General features: G+C 41.0%; 1 protein-coding gene and 1 non-coding gene across 2 annotated transcripts; one reads left to right on the forward strand and one right to left on the reverse strand.

Annotated features, from left to right (window-relative positions):
- Positions 1 to 2,540: 2,540 nt before the first annotated feature.
- Positions 2,541 to 5,246, reverse strand: LOC140007667 (uncharacterized). The gene has a single exon (XM_072050630.1). The coding sequence runs from the start codon at positions 5,244 to 5,246 to the stop codon at positions 2,541 to 2,543; it is 2,706 nt and encodes a 901-aa protein (XP_071906731.1).
- Positions 4,579 to 4,685, forward strand: LOC113691241 (small nucleolar RNA R71). The gene has a single exon (XR_003448649.1). It is a non-coding gene; the product is annotated as a small nucleolar RNA R71 (small nucleolar RNA).
- Positions 5,247 to 14,199: the final 8,953 nt, after the last annotated feature.

Below are 14,199 nucleotides of genomic sequence, written 5' to 3' on the forward strand. Positions count from 1 at the left end.
ATATTGACTACCACATATGGTCCAATCCAACGGGATTTTAACTTACCTGGCATGAATTTCAACCGTGAATTGAACAAGAGTACCTTTTGTCCTGGGGAAAAGTGTTTCGTACGCAATAGGCGGTCATGAAACTGTTTGGTACGCTCTTTGTACAAACGTGCATTGTCATATGCTTCAAGACGAATTTCCTCTAACTCCTGGAGTTGGAGCTTCCTTTCTTTGCCATCTCTATCCGCATGCAAATTGCATTGCTTGACTGCCCAGAATGCACGATGCTCAATAGCCACAGGTAAATGACACATCTTACCAAATACCAACCTATATGGGGACATTCCAATGGGCGTTTTATACGCCGTTCGATATGCCCACAAAGCATCATCCAATCGCAAGCTCCAATCCTTACGGTTGGGGTTAACCGTTTTCTCCAATATGCTCTTGATCTCTCGATTGGAGACCTCAGCTTGCCCATTGGTTTGAGGATGATATGTTGTACTCACACGATGGTGCACTCCATATTTTCTCATGAGAGCTGCAATGGTGCGATTGCAGAAGTGGGTACCTTGATCACTGATGATGGCTCTCGGCACCCCGAACCTACTAAAAATGTGGGATTTGAGAAATCCTACAACAACTTGAGAATCATTAGTCTGGGTAGCCTTCGCTTCTACCCATTTCGATATATAGTCAACTGCTAACAGAATGTACAAAAATCCAAAAGAGCTAGGAAAAGGTCCCATAAAGTCCATACCCCAAACATCAAACACTTCACAAAATAACATAGGCACTTGAGGCATTTCATCCCTATGAGACAAACTCCCAAATTTTTGACATTTTTCACAGCTTTTACAAAATGCATAAGCATCACGAAACAATGTTTCCCAATAAAAGCCACAATCAAGGATTTTTCTAGCAGTTCTCTTAGGTCCAAAATGGCCACCACATGCATAATTATGACAATGAGCAAGGATAGAAGGAGTTTCACTTTCAGATACACATCTACGAATAATTTGATCAGAACCTATTTTCCACAGATATGCCTCGTCCCAAATATAGTATCGAGAATCATGGACTATCTTATCTCGCTTACTCTTACTCATGCCAATAGGGAATTTATGACTGACCAAAAAGTTCACAATATCTGCATACCAAGGTTCCTTACCTTTGAGATAGAAAAGATGTTCATCAGGAAATACCTCAGATATGGGAACTGCTTCCTCTTCTCTTATCAACCTGCTCAAACGGTCAGCTACTGAATTATCCACCCCTCTCCGATCCTTGATCTCCCAGTCAAATTCTTGCAGCAAGAGCACCCAACGAATGAGTCTTGGCTTGGACTCCTTTTTTGACAAGAGATACTTCAAAGCTGCATGATCAGAGTAAACCGTTACTTTTGACCCCAATAGATATGATCTAAATTTCTCAAAAGCGAAAACAATAGCTAGAAGCTCTTTCTCCGTGGTGGTGTAGTTGCATTGAGCTGGTGTCAATGTTTTTGACGCATAGTATATCACGTGACTGCACCTCCCACTCCGTTGTCCAAGCACAGCTCCTACGGCATACTGACTGGCGTCACACATGAGCTCAAAGGATAGCTTCCAGTCTGGGGGTTGGATGATTGGTGCCGTGGTCAACATACCCTTGAGTGTGTCAAAGGACAATTTGCAATCATCTCCAAAGTTGAATGGCACCTCCTTTTGAAGCAGGCGAGACAATGGTTGAGCAATTTTTGAAAAATCTTTTATGAAACGCCTGTAAAAACCTGCATGGCCTAGAAAACTACGAATATCCTTGACATTAGTAGGGTAGGGTAGACTAGTGATCAAATCAATTTTAGCCTTATCTACCTCAATACCCCTTGATGAAACAACATGGCCCAAAACTATGCCTTCCTTAACCATGAAATGACATTTTTCATAATTAAGAACCAAGTTTGTTTCAATGCATCTTTTCAAAACCTTTGTTAAATGGTCTAAACACTGATCAAAAGAATCACCGTATACTGTAAAATCATCCATAAAAATTTCAATGCAATTATCAATCATATCAGAGAAAATACTCATCATGCATCTTTGAAATGTTCCAGGAGCATTACACAAACCAAAAGGCATACGGCGATATGCAAAAGTTCCAAAAGGGCAAGTAAAAGTAGTTTTATGTTGGTCCTCTTGAGCAACAATAATTTGATAATATCCAGAGTAACCATCTAAAAAGCAAAAGAAACACTTACCTGCCAACCTCTCAAGCATTTCATCAATAAATGGGAGTGGAAAATGGTCTTTCCGAGTTGCGGCATTTAACTTCCTAAAGTCAATGCACATTCTCCACCCATTTTGCAATCTCATTGGCACTAACTCATTCTTTTCATTTTTCACCAACGTGATTCCAGTTTTCTTGGGAACAACATGGACTGGACTTACCCACTGGCTGTCAGAAATAGGAAAAATAATTCCTAATTCTAAGAGTTTGAGAATCTCTTTCATCACCACCTCCTTCATTGCGGGATTGAGCTTGCGTTGATGCTCTCTCACGGGTTTTACGTCCTACTCCAAAAGGATGTGATGCATGCAAATGGATGGATTGATGCCTTTGATGTCTGCTAACGTCCATCCAATTGCTGGTTTAAATTCCCGTAAGACCCGTAAGAGCCTCTCTTCTTGCAACGCAGTTAAATCATTGGCAATGATTACAGGCAAAGTCTGATTATCTCCCAAGTAAGCATATTTCAAATGCTCGGGCAGTTCCTTCAATTCCACATTAGGTGCCTGTTGAACAGAAGGTAGAATTCTTTCATTAGAAGTGGGTAATGGTAGAAAAGAATTTTCAAACCTGCTTGGAAGCGGATGTAGTGAATGTAAAGACATGATAGCTTCTTTGACTTCCTCCTCCTCCATGTCGTCCACTTCCAAATTGGTCTTGCCTTGTTGTAAGACAAAGTCCAACTTGTCCCCCATGAAATTCTGTTCAAAATTCTCTTGCACAATGGTGTTAGTCATGCCAACAAAATTTACAGACTCAGTATCCATAGGATGCTTCATTGCATCAAAAATATTGAAAGTGACCTTCTCTCCATCAAATTCCACAGATAAAGTCCCTTCATGTACATCTATTTTAGTCCTTGCTGTACTCATGAAGGGTCTACCCAAAAGAATCACTGCTGAATCAGTAGAGTATTCATCATGCATATCAACAATGTAAAAATCCACAGGAAAAATGAATTCATTGACCTTTACTAGAACATCTTCAACTAGGCCCTCAGGGTAGACATTAGACCTATCTGCTAGTTGAATGATTACCCTAGTTTCTTTGAGGGGTCCTAAATTCAAAACTTTAAAAATTGAAAGAGGCATGACATTTATTGAAGCACCTAAGTCAAGCATGCTTTTTTCAATTCTGTGATTGCCAATTATGCATGGTTTAGTAAACATACCTGGATCCTTGCATTTCTGAGGCAATTTCCTTTGAAACATCGCTGAGACATTCTCTCCCACCTTCACCTTGTCATCCAGACTCAACTTATTGCGATTAGTGCATAAGCCCTTCAAAAATTTAGCATATTTAGGCAATTGCCTAATAGCATCCAATAGAGGAATATTGATCTCCACTTTCCTGAAGGTGTCCAAAATCTCTTGCTCAGGTTCTACCTTTTTGGCTCTTGTAAGCCTGCCAGGAAAAGGAGGAGGAATGTCAACTTTCTTTGAGACTTCAGAGGATTGTTTCTCATCTTCCTCTTCCACCTTCCTAGGCACTTCTTCTTCTTCGGCGTGGGCACGCCTAGGAGACTGTACCTCCTTGCCACTCCGTAATTGCATTGCACTGGCATTCTCCTTGGGATTAGGAACTACTTGAGATGGTAACTTCCCTCTATTGCTATTTTCCAGGTTGCCCATGGAAGTTGCCAATTGAGACATCTGTGCTTCCAAATTCCTAATGCTAGCACGAGTCTCTTGTTGAAATCTGTGAGATTCCTGCTGAGATCTTTGAGCCTCTTGCTGTAATTGACTCGTGCTTTGGGCCAGTGACTTCACCATATCTTCAAGAGACATGTTTGAATTGGAAGTGGATGGTTGTTGCACTGGTGGTCGTGGCTGGAAATGTTGTTGAAAACCAGGTGGTTTTGAAGCATAGCTAAAGTTAGGATGATTTCGCCACCCTGGGTTGTAAGTGGGTGCAAAAGGATCATTCTTTCGTGGTGGTGGTCCAGAAAAATCTCCCACTATGTTGGCTTGTTCAGGTGAATCCTCCTGGAGAGTTGGGCACATGTCAGTCATGTGTCCGGGAGCAGCACAGATACCACAAGTCTTCACGGACTGTAATTGCCCCCTTGCCATTTGACGAACCAGAGAGGTAAGCTCAGATAGTTTACCCTCTAAGTCAGAGTGATTCACTTCATTGACCCTTTTTATTGCTCCATCAGCTCTCACTCCAAATTGTTGGGAATTTTCAGCCATGGTGGAGATCAATAACGTGGCTTCGTCTGTGGTCTTGTTAACCAGAACACCGCCACTAGCTGCATCTAACATGCTCCTATCCATGGGTGATAATCCCTCGTAGAAATATTGTATTAAGAGCTGGTCCGGGATTTGATGATGTGGGCAATTGGCACACAGTTGTTTAAAGCGCTCCCAGTACTCATATAGAGTTTCCCCATTCGCCTGCCTAACTCCACATATTTCTTTCCTTATATTGGCGGCTCTAGAGGCAGGAAAAAATTTCTCGAGGAATCTTCTCTTCAATTCTTCCCACGTAGTGATGGATCCAGACGGCAGGTAAAATAACCAATCTTTAGCCTTATCTGCCAAAGAGAAAGGGAAGGCTCTCAACTTGATGTGGTCCTCAGTGACTCCTTGAGGTTTCATTGTGGAGCACACCACATGAAATTCTTTCAAGTGTTTATGTGGGTCTTCACCTGCAATACCGCGAAAAGTAGGAAGTAAGTGAATAAGACCAGATTTAAGCTCAAATGCCTCTTCCGTGTTAGGAAATGTAATGCATAATGGCTGCTGGTTCACGTTAGGAGTTGCCAACTCCCTCAAAGTTCTTGGAGCTGCCATTGCTACTCGGGGAATATGCACTTCTTCTTGTTCAGATTCACTTGATGAATCACTGAAAACAAACTCTTGCTTAGATTCTGAAGGTGACGTTGAATCTTGTTGCTTACGCAACTTTGCCTCCTTGGTCAACCTTCTTGCAGTCTTCTCGATCTCTGGATCAAATTCTAATTCTCCTGTACGAGAAGATCGAGGCATAAAATAAAATTAAAAAAAATAATAAAAATTAAAATTAAAATAAAAAAAAAAAAATAATAATAATAAAAATAAAAATAAAAATAAAAACTAAAGCCTGTGCAATAAGTCACTTCAAACACCAGTTCCCCGGCAACGGCGCCAAAATTTGGTGGGTGTCAAACTACCAAAAATAAAATTTATATTAGACCTACTACCAAAACTGAATGAGTATAGTGGTGAGTAGGGTCGTCTCCTCAGGGAACAGGTAGGCAAATCACACAGAAAAATGGGGGGGGGGTTTTCTTAGCAGTAGTACCAACTAATTAAAAAGGAATAAAAACTGAAATTTAAAGTTGAGTAAGATAGCAGGAACCAAATTACACAAATAACAATTAATTAAAACAACCTAGTCAAGGAATTAATCTTGGCACTGAAGCACACAACTGATCACAGATACAAAAGACAATTCATATACTCACGAATAAACTGGTTATAGTGGTCAAGTGACGCGCCCAACCACCAATCTTTCCTTAATTTTATGGTAGTCAAGAGACGCTCATAAACTACCCTCTTGTGACTAGACAACCCCAGAAACGCTCACAGGATTTAATGTAGCCACAGCATTAAGAATTAGAAAGACCCAATTCTAGATGACAAACACACATGCGGGTTTATTTAGGCTAGATTAATTATCCCCACGATCCAAATTAGACCGCTTGCGAGGCGGTGAAATTGTCTCGTTTGCCACTAATCAAGATGTTTAAAGGCTATGCGCCAACATCCTAATTGGCTATCAATTAATTAGACAATCGAATAATAGGCCTAATTATCCAATAAATCTAAACAATAATAATTCAGGGAAAAATAGAGAATAATCAAATACCCATGAACATATAAATTAAAAATAAAACAATTAAAACAATCTCACAGTTATGGTGCTCCAATCCTTGATTTATTCCTCAACTAGATAAAAGAACTAGCCTTGCCGCATAATCATGAAGCAATTCATAGTTTTCATGATGTTTTTGCTGAACCCACGACGAAGTGAAAAACAATCCGGCCGCTAAGCGACTAACAATGATAAAGCAAAAGCCGAGAGAAGAAAAGTCCAAGACGAAGATGCGAAAACGAAAAAAGGTCTGCCGGCGTCTGACGGCTAGGGAACAAAAATAAGAAAACTAGAGCTAATCTCTCAATTCACAAACGTCAAATCCTTTTCTTTTGGTCTTTTCCGCCTTTTGTAGCCGCCAGTAGTCTTCAAAGGGTTAGGAGGCCCACAACTTTTGTTTTAAGGTTCCAATCCAGTGCTTCGGGTTCACGTGGACCATGGTCCGTCTTTCGGTTTTGTCCACCTTCTAAGGCGTGGCCACGCCCTGAGACGAAAAGTCTTCTGGAAATTTACCTCGCGAGATCATCTTTCATGCCTACCACCTACAATTAACACAAATACTAATTATGAGCAGAAATCCAATACTTTGCATACTAAACTGCCAAAATTAAGACCAAATAACCACAAATAAAATGCATAATTATATCCCCATCAACAACTATTAGAACTCAAAGCATCATGCACCATTTTTTATTTTCGCCACACAACAGAAACCTCAAACTATAAAACAGGAAAAGTTAGTAATTTTGTCCAAAAAAATTAGTAAGAGAAGAGATGATTGAAATAATTTTGTCATAAAAACAGAAAAATTAGTTATTGATTTTATTTATCCATCATGTAGAGATTTGATTAATAGTGAAAAAATTATTTATTTTGTTACTTCAGCTATTGTTAATGACACCAATTTTACATTGATAAAAGTTGGTCTAGAGAGTGAAGTGTCAGTGACAAGAATTGCTAAAATATAGCTTTTTTTAAAAAATTTTGAGAAAGTAAAAAACTAAGTTCCCAAAATATTTGACTTTTTTTTTGACAAGATATTTTTTTTTGACAACCTATTTAAGGACAAAATATTTTTTTTGACAACCTATTTAATCATTAGGGTATAAGTTCATTATTTACAAAAATATTTAAGGAAGGGAAGAGATACCAATGTAACAATTTCTTTGACACCACAATTGTAAAACTTGTGCCAAAAAGATATTTTTACACATAAATTTTGAACCCTATTTTTTTCCTTTTCTGCTCATAGCAAAACCATTTTCATTTTTTTTTTGTTTCTGTATTGTACGCTATTTTAGCTGTCAAATTTAACACATAATGACTAGTATTCATTCTCACTCTTACTCTTACATCTATAGTTCTAAGAATACTATAGTTTTTAATGTAGTAGTTATGTTTACTAGAAAAATATCAAGCCATTCTTACAACACATAGTTTCCCAAAACGGAGTAACATTTTATAAATAAATTGGAATAATTTTGTTAATGATTTTATGCTTTTTCACCAATATATTCAATACGGCCACTTTTAAAGATGTAGAGGGACAAAATGAGCCTGATTTTGCCCTCAAAGCGACAAATACATCTTTAAAGCAGTGCAAATATAGCTTCAACACGAGTGTGATTTACCATTGCAAGATTTTTAAGCATGCAGAAGGATCTCCTCTATCTAATACGAACCTGAACAAGATATTATTCCATAATCTGATCAAGATAGATCTTTCCTCTGTCTGGTACGAACCTGATTCTCCAAGGACCGCATCACACAACATATAGCTGCAAATTTTTCTGGGTCCTAGCTATGTGCTTCCGTCCTAGTACATACCGCGGATGTCTTTTAAGTGTCAAATGAACAATACATACACTCAGGGGGATATAGCAATTTTATAATAACTAACTTCTTCCTACTGCACCATGCATATTTGGTAGATAGTTGCTGCAAAAAGCTGTCCTCTGCACTTGACAAACAAAATTTTGTTGGAAGCAATAATATGTTTAATCATCCACTTAAGCTTCCTGTCCCAATCCTGTACAAATCCAAAATACGGGCATGCAAATAACAAATGAGATAAAAGTTTCAGTGGCATTAAAGCACACAGCTCACACATAGGATTAATAGCCAAGCCTCATGAACACAACCTGTCTTTGGTGCTCAAAACTTTTCCTACAAAGCAAGCAGCAGAATGAACGACTGCCTTAAGTAAGACACCCCACAACTGAGTGTCAAGAATTTTATTGAGCAATTGCACTCAAAATAGCAAATTAAATAGCAAGCTCAAGGGTCATTATGTCAATATTGGTAAATTCTCATATTATCACCAAAACCACAACTTAAAACTTGGCCCAATTATCTTCCAATATTTAAATTCTAACTGACCCTAGAATTATTATAGAGGTGATAACATTAGTTTTACCACATAACGGTCCAAAACAAGTGGGCATTAGTTAGATAAGTTTTATTGCATGAAAACCCATGCCTTTAAAATTAACATTTCCTTCCCTTTTATTTAACTTTTGTTTGTTTATACACTCTTGATGAAAAACCCAAGTGGACGTTTTTTTTTTGTTTTAAAGTTTTTTCCTAAGCATTTTTTGGTCCCTGATTTGTATGTTTTGCAAATTTCTGGGCATTCATTTTGTTTTAAGATCAATTTGAAGACTTGGTACAGTGGTAAAAAATATAACTTGACCACTTTGCCCCTCTTAAGATGGTTGGTAAAGGTTGGGTGACCAAGTTGACCCAAAAGTAAAAGTCAAAGGACGACAATGTCTCAAATTGAAGTTAAATGACAAAAAGTGGTTCAAGAGAAAAAATTAGGAGACTATTTGGGTGATTTGTTTTGAAAATGCTTGGCTCGCATTTGCTTGAAAAGTTCGGGAGCTAAGCCCTAACTTGGCCGGCTAGAGCTTGGGTTTGAACAAAAGACTCGATTTAATTATTAGCGTGTGTATGTCAGCATCGACCATGAATAACTATGACAATGGATAAGCAAATATGTCTTTACCCTTTGCATCTTCATACTTTCGAAAGCCCAGACCCATTCTTCTGTACTTGGACTAGCCAATTTCGTTAAAAACAAGTGATATTTGAACAATAGTGGAGGTTGACCATTCAAGATACCATTTTGCACTACCACTAATAAAACAAATACTGTTAATCATCTGAATTTGAACTGTAATGAATAAATTGGTTTGTATTTCTCCTTTTTGTAGAGCGAAAAGGTTTCTATTACAAAAAAAAGAATATTTGGTTTGATAAAATTTGAGGAAATCTAAAAAATAAACCCTAAGATTTGAGGTAGGGGTGTGAATCGGAATCGAAATCGTTAATTCAAAACTTTGAAATCGAAATTTTGGTATCAGAATTTTCGACCGATTTCGATTTCGAATTCACTAACTCCGAATTCAATTCGGAATTCGGTAAATTTCGATTTCATCGAATTCATGAATATTAAAATTATTATTATATAAATGTTATATTACATATATATAAAAAATATTATGTATATATGAAAATGAAATAGGAATTTTCGAATCACCAAATTCAAAAATATAAAAATTATTATTATAATATAAAAGTTGTATTATATATATAAAAATATGAAAAATGGATTTGAAATTGAAATCGGAATTCTTCAATTTCGAATTGTGAATTCGAAATCGAAATTTCCGATTTGAAAAATCCCATTACCGAATTCGACCTGATTTTGTCGAATTCGAAATTATATATTCTGATTTCCATTCCGAATTATCGAATTTGAAATTACGAATTCAATTCGAATTTAGTTGGTAAATCAGAATTTTTCGATTTTGCACACTCCTAATTTGAGGTGCATTTGCATTTGGCACCAGATTAGTTAAGAATTTTTCCCACAAGCTTCTTTTCAAGGCCTCCTCGTGCACAGTTTCAAGACACAATCTCTTTCTCCATCCTTGTTTCTCACAAATACAGAATACCTTCTCTAACACATTTCTATCTCTCAAACATATATTTTCACATATAAACACATACTTTCCCTCTCACACATGCAAGCTTTTGAAAACTAATTCAATGTAAAATTAAAGTATAATTGTATTAAACTATATACTGCATATTGATAGGATTTTGTTAGGCCATATGGAAAAGAATATCTTTACTCCATTTTCAAAGTTCAATTCATTATCAAACACATATAACTTTAAAAACTGAGTAAGTTAAGGTTGAACACTTAGAATTAATACAGCGAACACTAGCTCTAGATGATATAGAAAAATCTTAGTGGAGATTTTTGAATCAAAATTAAAAGAATACAATCATTTTTTTTTTTGCGATAGAAGCTTGGCGGCTAGGGTTTTTAGGTACGGAAAACTCGCTACCCTGTGCATGGCGGATCCTAAGCCGCCGGACCTGGGTGGTGGCAATGCCAGAAGCTTTGCGGCGGTTGTGGCGGGCAGGTCAGCTGCTGCAGTGGTCCATGAAGGCATCGGCGAAATTTCTCTTTACCGTGGGGAACCTGCGCTCCGTCTCTCGAGGCAGGAGATGATGACCTTGGCTGCGCCTTACCGGAATGCTTTGGTGGGGAGGTTCCCGGCTTTTAGGCCCTCAATGGAAGCTGTACGCAAGCTCTTTATTTCTCTCGGCCTAAAGGGGGAGTGTGCCGTGGGACTGCTGGACCATCGCCACATTCTCATCCGACCGGCCTTGGAAGAGGACTACGCCAGGTTGTTTGTGCGCAGAACATGGTTCATCCAAAACGCACCAATGGTTGTAGCCAAATGGACGCTAGACTTCAAGAGTAACCAGGAGCCTTCGATTGTTCCAATCTGGGCTGCGTTTCCTGGGCTACCTATTCCTTTTTTTGGGAAGAACCAGACTATCAAACTGGCGGCCACGCTTGGGCGCGTCCTCAAAGTGGATTTGGCAACCTCAGATTTGCGCAGGCCGTCTGTGGCAAGAGTTCTAGTGGAGATGGATGTATCCAGAGAGCTGGCTAAGCGAGTTTACATTGGGATGATGATTACGGCTTTTGGCAATCGGTGGAGGTGGAGAACTGGCCAGCATTCTGCAAGTTTTGTGATCGTGTGGGTCATCAGGAGGATGTCTGCTTCAAGAAAAACCCGGGCTTGAAACCATTTGGAAGCAACCGCGAGAACCCACGCTGGAAGGGAAAGGGACCAGAGCCAACAACTCGGCGGATATATCTGGAAAAAGGACGGGACAATGGCAAGGGGGTAGCAGACCCAATTCGGGGCGGAGAGTCGCAGGAGCAGCTGGGCAGTTCTGATGCGCAGGGGAAGACTACGGACCAAACACTTGTGGTTGCAGGGCTGGATCTGCATCAGACGATCCGCACGCCTGGCCCCGAAACTGAGGCGTTTGGGCAGGTTCCCACAAACGTTCGGTCTTGCGGGGGGGAAGCGGGGGAAAAGGACAACGACAACGATAATGGGATGCCACCACTGCTATCGGTGGTGGCCGAGATGGAGTGCCACATGCAGCAGCCTGCTGAGATCCAGTACGCTGCTTCGGAGTTGCAGACGGCGGTGGCCCACAAGGAGGCGTGGCCGACTGCTGGACAATTGTGCGCTGGTCCAGAACCACGCATGCAGCGGGAGGAAACCAGGCCTGGTGCGGCTGCAGTGGTGCAGTCGCGGGCTATTGTTGATATCGGGGGTCTCACGGTTGAGCTTCCATGCGAGTCCAGTCAGGTAGCAGAGTTGGGGATTGCAGGAACGGTGGCTGGGCCAACACAAAGAGAGCAGAATGCAAGTAAAGAGGTAGCAGATAGGGACCAGAAACGGCATTCTACTGATCTGCGTGGGGAGCCCCGGGGGTCAGTGAGTGAAGGGGAGGAGGAAGAGGAGACGGATAGCCTGGATTCGGGGAGTCACACGTGCATGGGGGACACCGTGCTCAGGTTGAATATTGACCAGTCCAGAGTGATGGATCACGGCAACAAGCAGACAAAAAAGAAAGGGGTGCGGGTTCCGGGCCCGTCGGACAGGCAACTTTGGTCTGCGGTAATGCACTCTCAAAATTTTTCTCTACCTTTACCCCATGATTAATGGTCTATTTTGGAATATAAGAGGGGTTGCGAAACCGCCCAACCTACGACGATTGCTAAAGTTAATTCGTATGCACAATTTAATGTTTGTTGCAATATGTGAGCCCAAAATGGATGTATCGCATATTGATTTAATTAAATTAAAATTACCTTTCGATTTGGTAGTCGTGAACTTGTCGGCTGATATATGGGTATTTTTTAGTACTCCACTAGTGTGTTCTGTAGTAGGTAGTTCTTCACAGCATGTCACGGTATCGGTCCAACATCCTTGGATGGATGGGTCCCTGTGTTTTTCGTTTGTGCATGCCAAATGCACCTTGGAGGAGCGGAGGGTGTTGTGGCAAGACTTAATGGCCAATAAGCCCAACTCAAGGTCGTGGTGTATGTGCGGAGATTTCAATGCCATTGCGGACCCGAGTGAGAAGCTCGGAGGTCGGCCTTTCGTAAGATCTGAGGGGTGGGAGCTACTGTCATTCATGGAGGAGGCCGAAGTGTTTGATGCAGGGTTCTCGGGATCCAATTTCACTTGGTGTAATAACCGGAGAGGGCACACACGAATCTGGAAGAGACTGGACAGGGTGCTAATCAATGGCGAATTTACCGAGAGTGCTCCGGCTATCTCGGTGGTCCATTTGGCCCGTCATCCATCAGATCACGCGCCACTGAAGATCTCGCTGGTGTCGCGAATGGATCACAAGCCTAGGGCATTTCGGTTTTTAAATGTTTGGACGTCGAATCCAGGACTATTGGATGTAATTCGCCAGGCTTGGGAAACAGAGAGCTTTGGATCCCCATTAAAGATACTGTGCTCCAAGCTACTGCCTACCAGGCGGGCCATCCAAGATTGGAACAAGGGAGTTTTTGGGAATGTGTTTGAGGCTGTTAAGCGGGCGGAAGCGAATGTGCTAGCAGCAGAAACCCGCACGGAGCAGGATGCTTCGATCGAGGTGCAGGTTGAGCTGAGTAAAGCTCAAGCTGAGCTACGACACGCGTTGCTAAATGAAGAAAAGTTTTGGAGTCAGAAGGCTAGAGCAAAGTGGCTTCGATGCGGAGATCGGAACTCAAGATATTTTCATGCAACGGTTCAGCAACGGAGGGTGCAGGGTGCGATTCATAGAGTGAAGGATGGGAATAGTGTATGGGTTAAGGATGACGAGGGGATCGCCAATGAGGCTGTGCGGTTCTTCTCGGATTTGTTCTCAGGCTCCGGGGGGTCAGTTGGTGATTGGGAGCATTTAATCCCTACTATGGTGACACAGGAAGACAGGGCAGCTCTTGATGCTGATCCAACTAGGGAGGAGGTGAAACGGGTGGTATTTGAGATGGATGGGGATAGTGCTGCTGGCCCTGATGGCTTTACAGGTCAGTTTTTTACTTTCGCATGGGATGTTATTGCGCAAGATGTTTATAATGCTGTATTGAGTTTCTTTTGTAGAGCGGAGTTGCCTCGCTTTGTAACATCCACATCCATTGTTTTAATTCCCAAGGTGCCAAGCCCCCAGGACTTTTCTAAGTATAGGCCGATTAGTTTGTGCAATTTTTTCAACAAGGTGCTGTCTAGAATTTTGTCGGACAGGTTGGCAAGTATACTGCCCAAGATTGTGTCTCCGCAACAGACAGGGTTTGTCAAAGGTAGAATATAACAAAGAACTATCTCCTTGCTCAGGAGCTTATGTCAGGGATTAGGAAAAAGGCTAGGGGGGGAAATGTAGCGTTAAAACTCGACATGGCAAAGGCGTACGATCGTGTCTCGTGGATATTCATTGTCAGTGTGTTGCGCAAATTTGGATTTGGTGAGAGATTCATTGACATGGTTTGGAGATTAATGTCGAATGTTTGGTTCTCTGTCATCATTAATGGGGCATCATATGGTTTTTTCAAATCGAATCGTGGGATCCGTCAGGGAGATCCGCTGTCGCCAGCCTTATTCGTCATTGGCGCGGAGGTGTTATCCCGGGGGCTCAATAGCCTTGCTGCACAGTCGGGATTCTTGGGTTTCACGGTACCCAGGGGTTGTCCGCCGGTCATCCACATAGCTT

This window comes from Coffea arabica, chromosome 5c (assembly GCF_036785885.1).
Source record: "Coffea arabica cultivar ET-39 chromosome 5c, Coffea Arabica ET-39 HiFi, whole genome shotgun sequence".
Taxonomy (NCBI): Eukaryota; Viridiplantae; Streptophyta; class Magnoliopsida; order Gentianales; family Rubiaceae; genus Coffea; species Coffea arabica.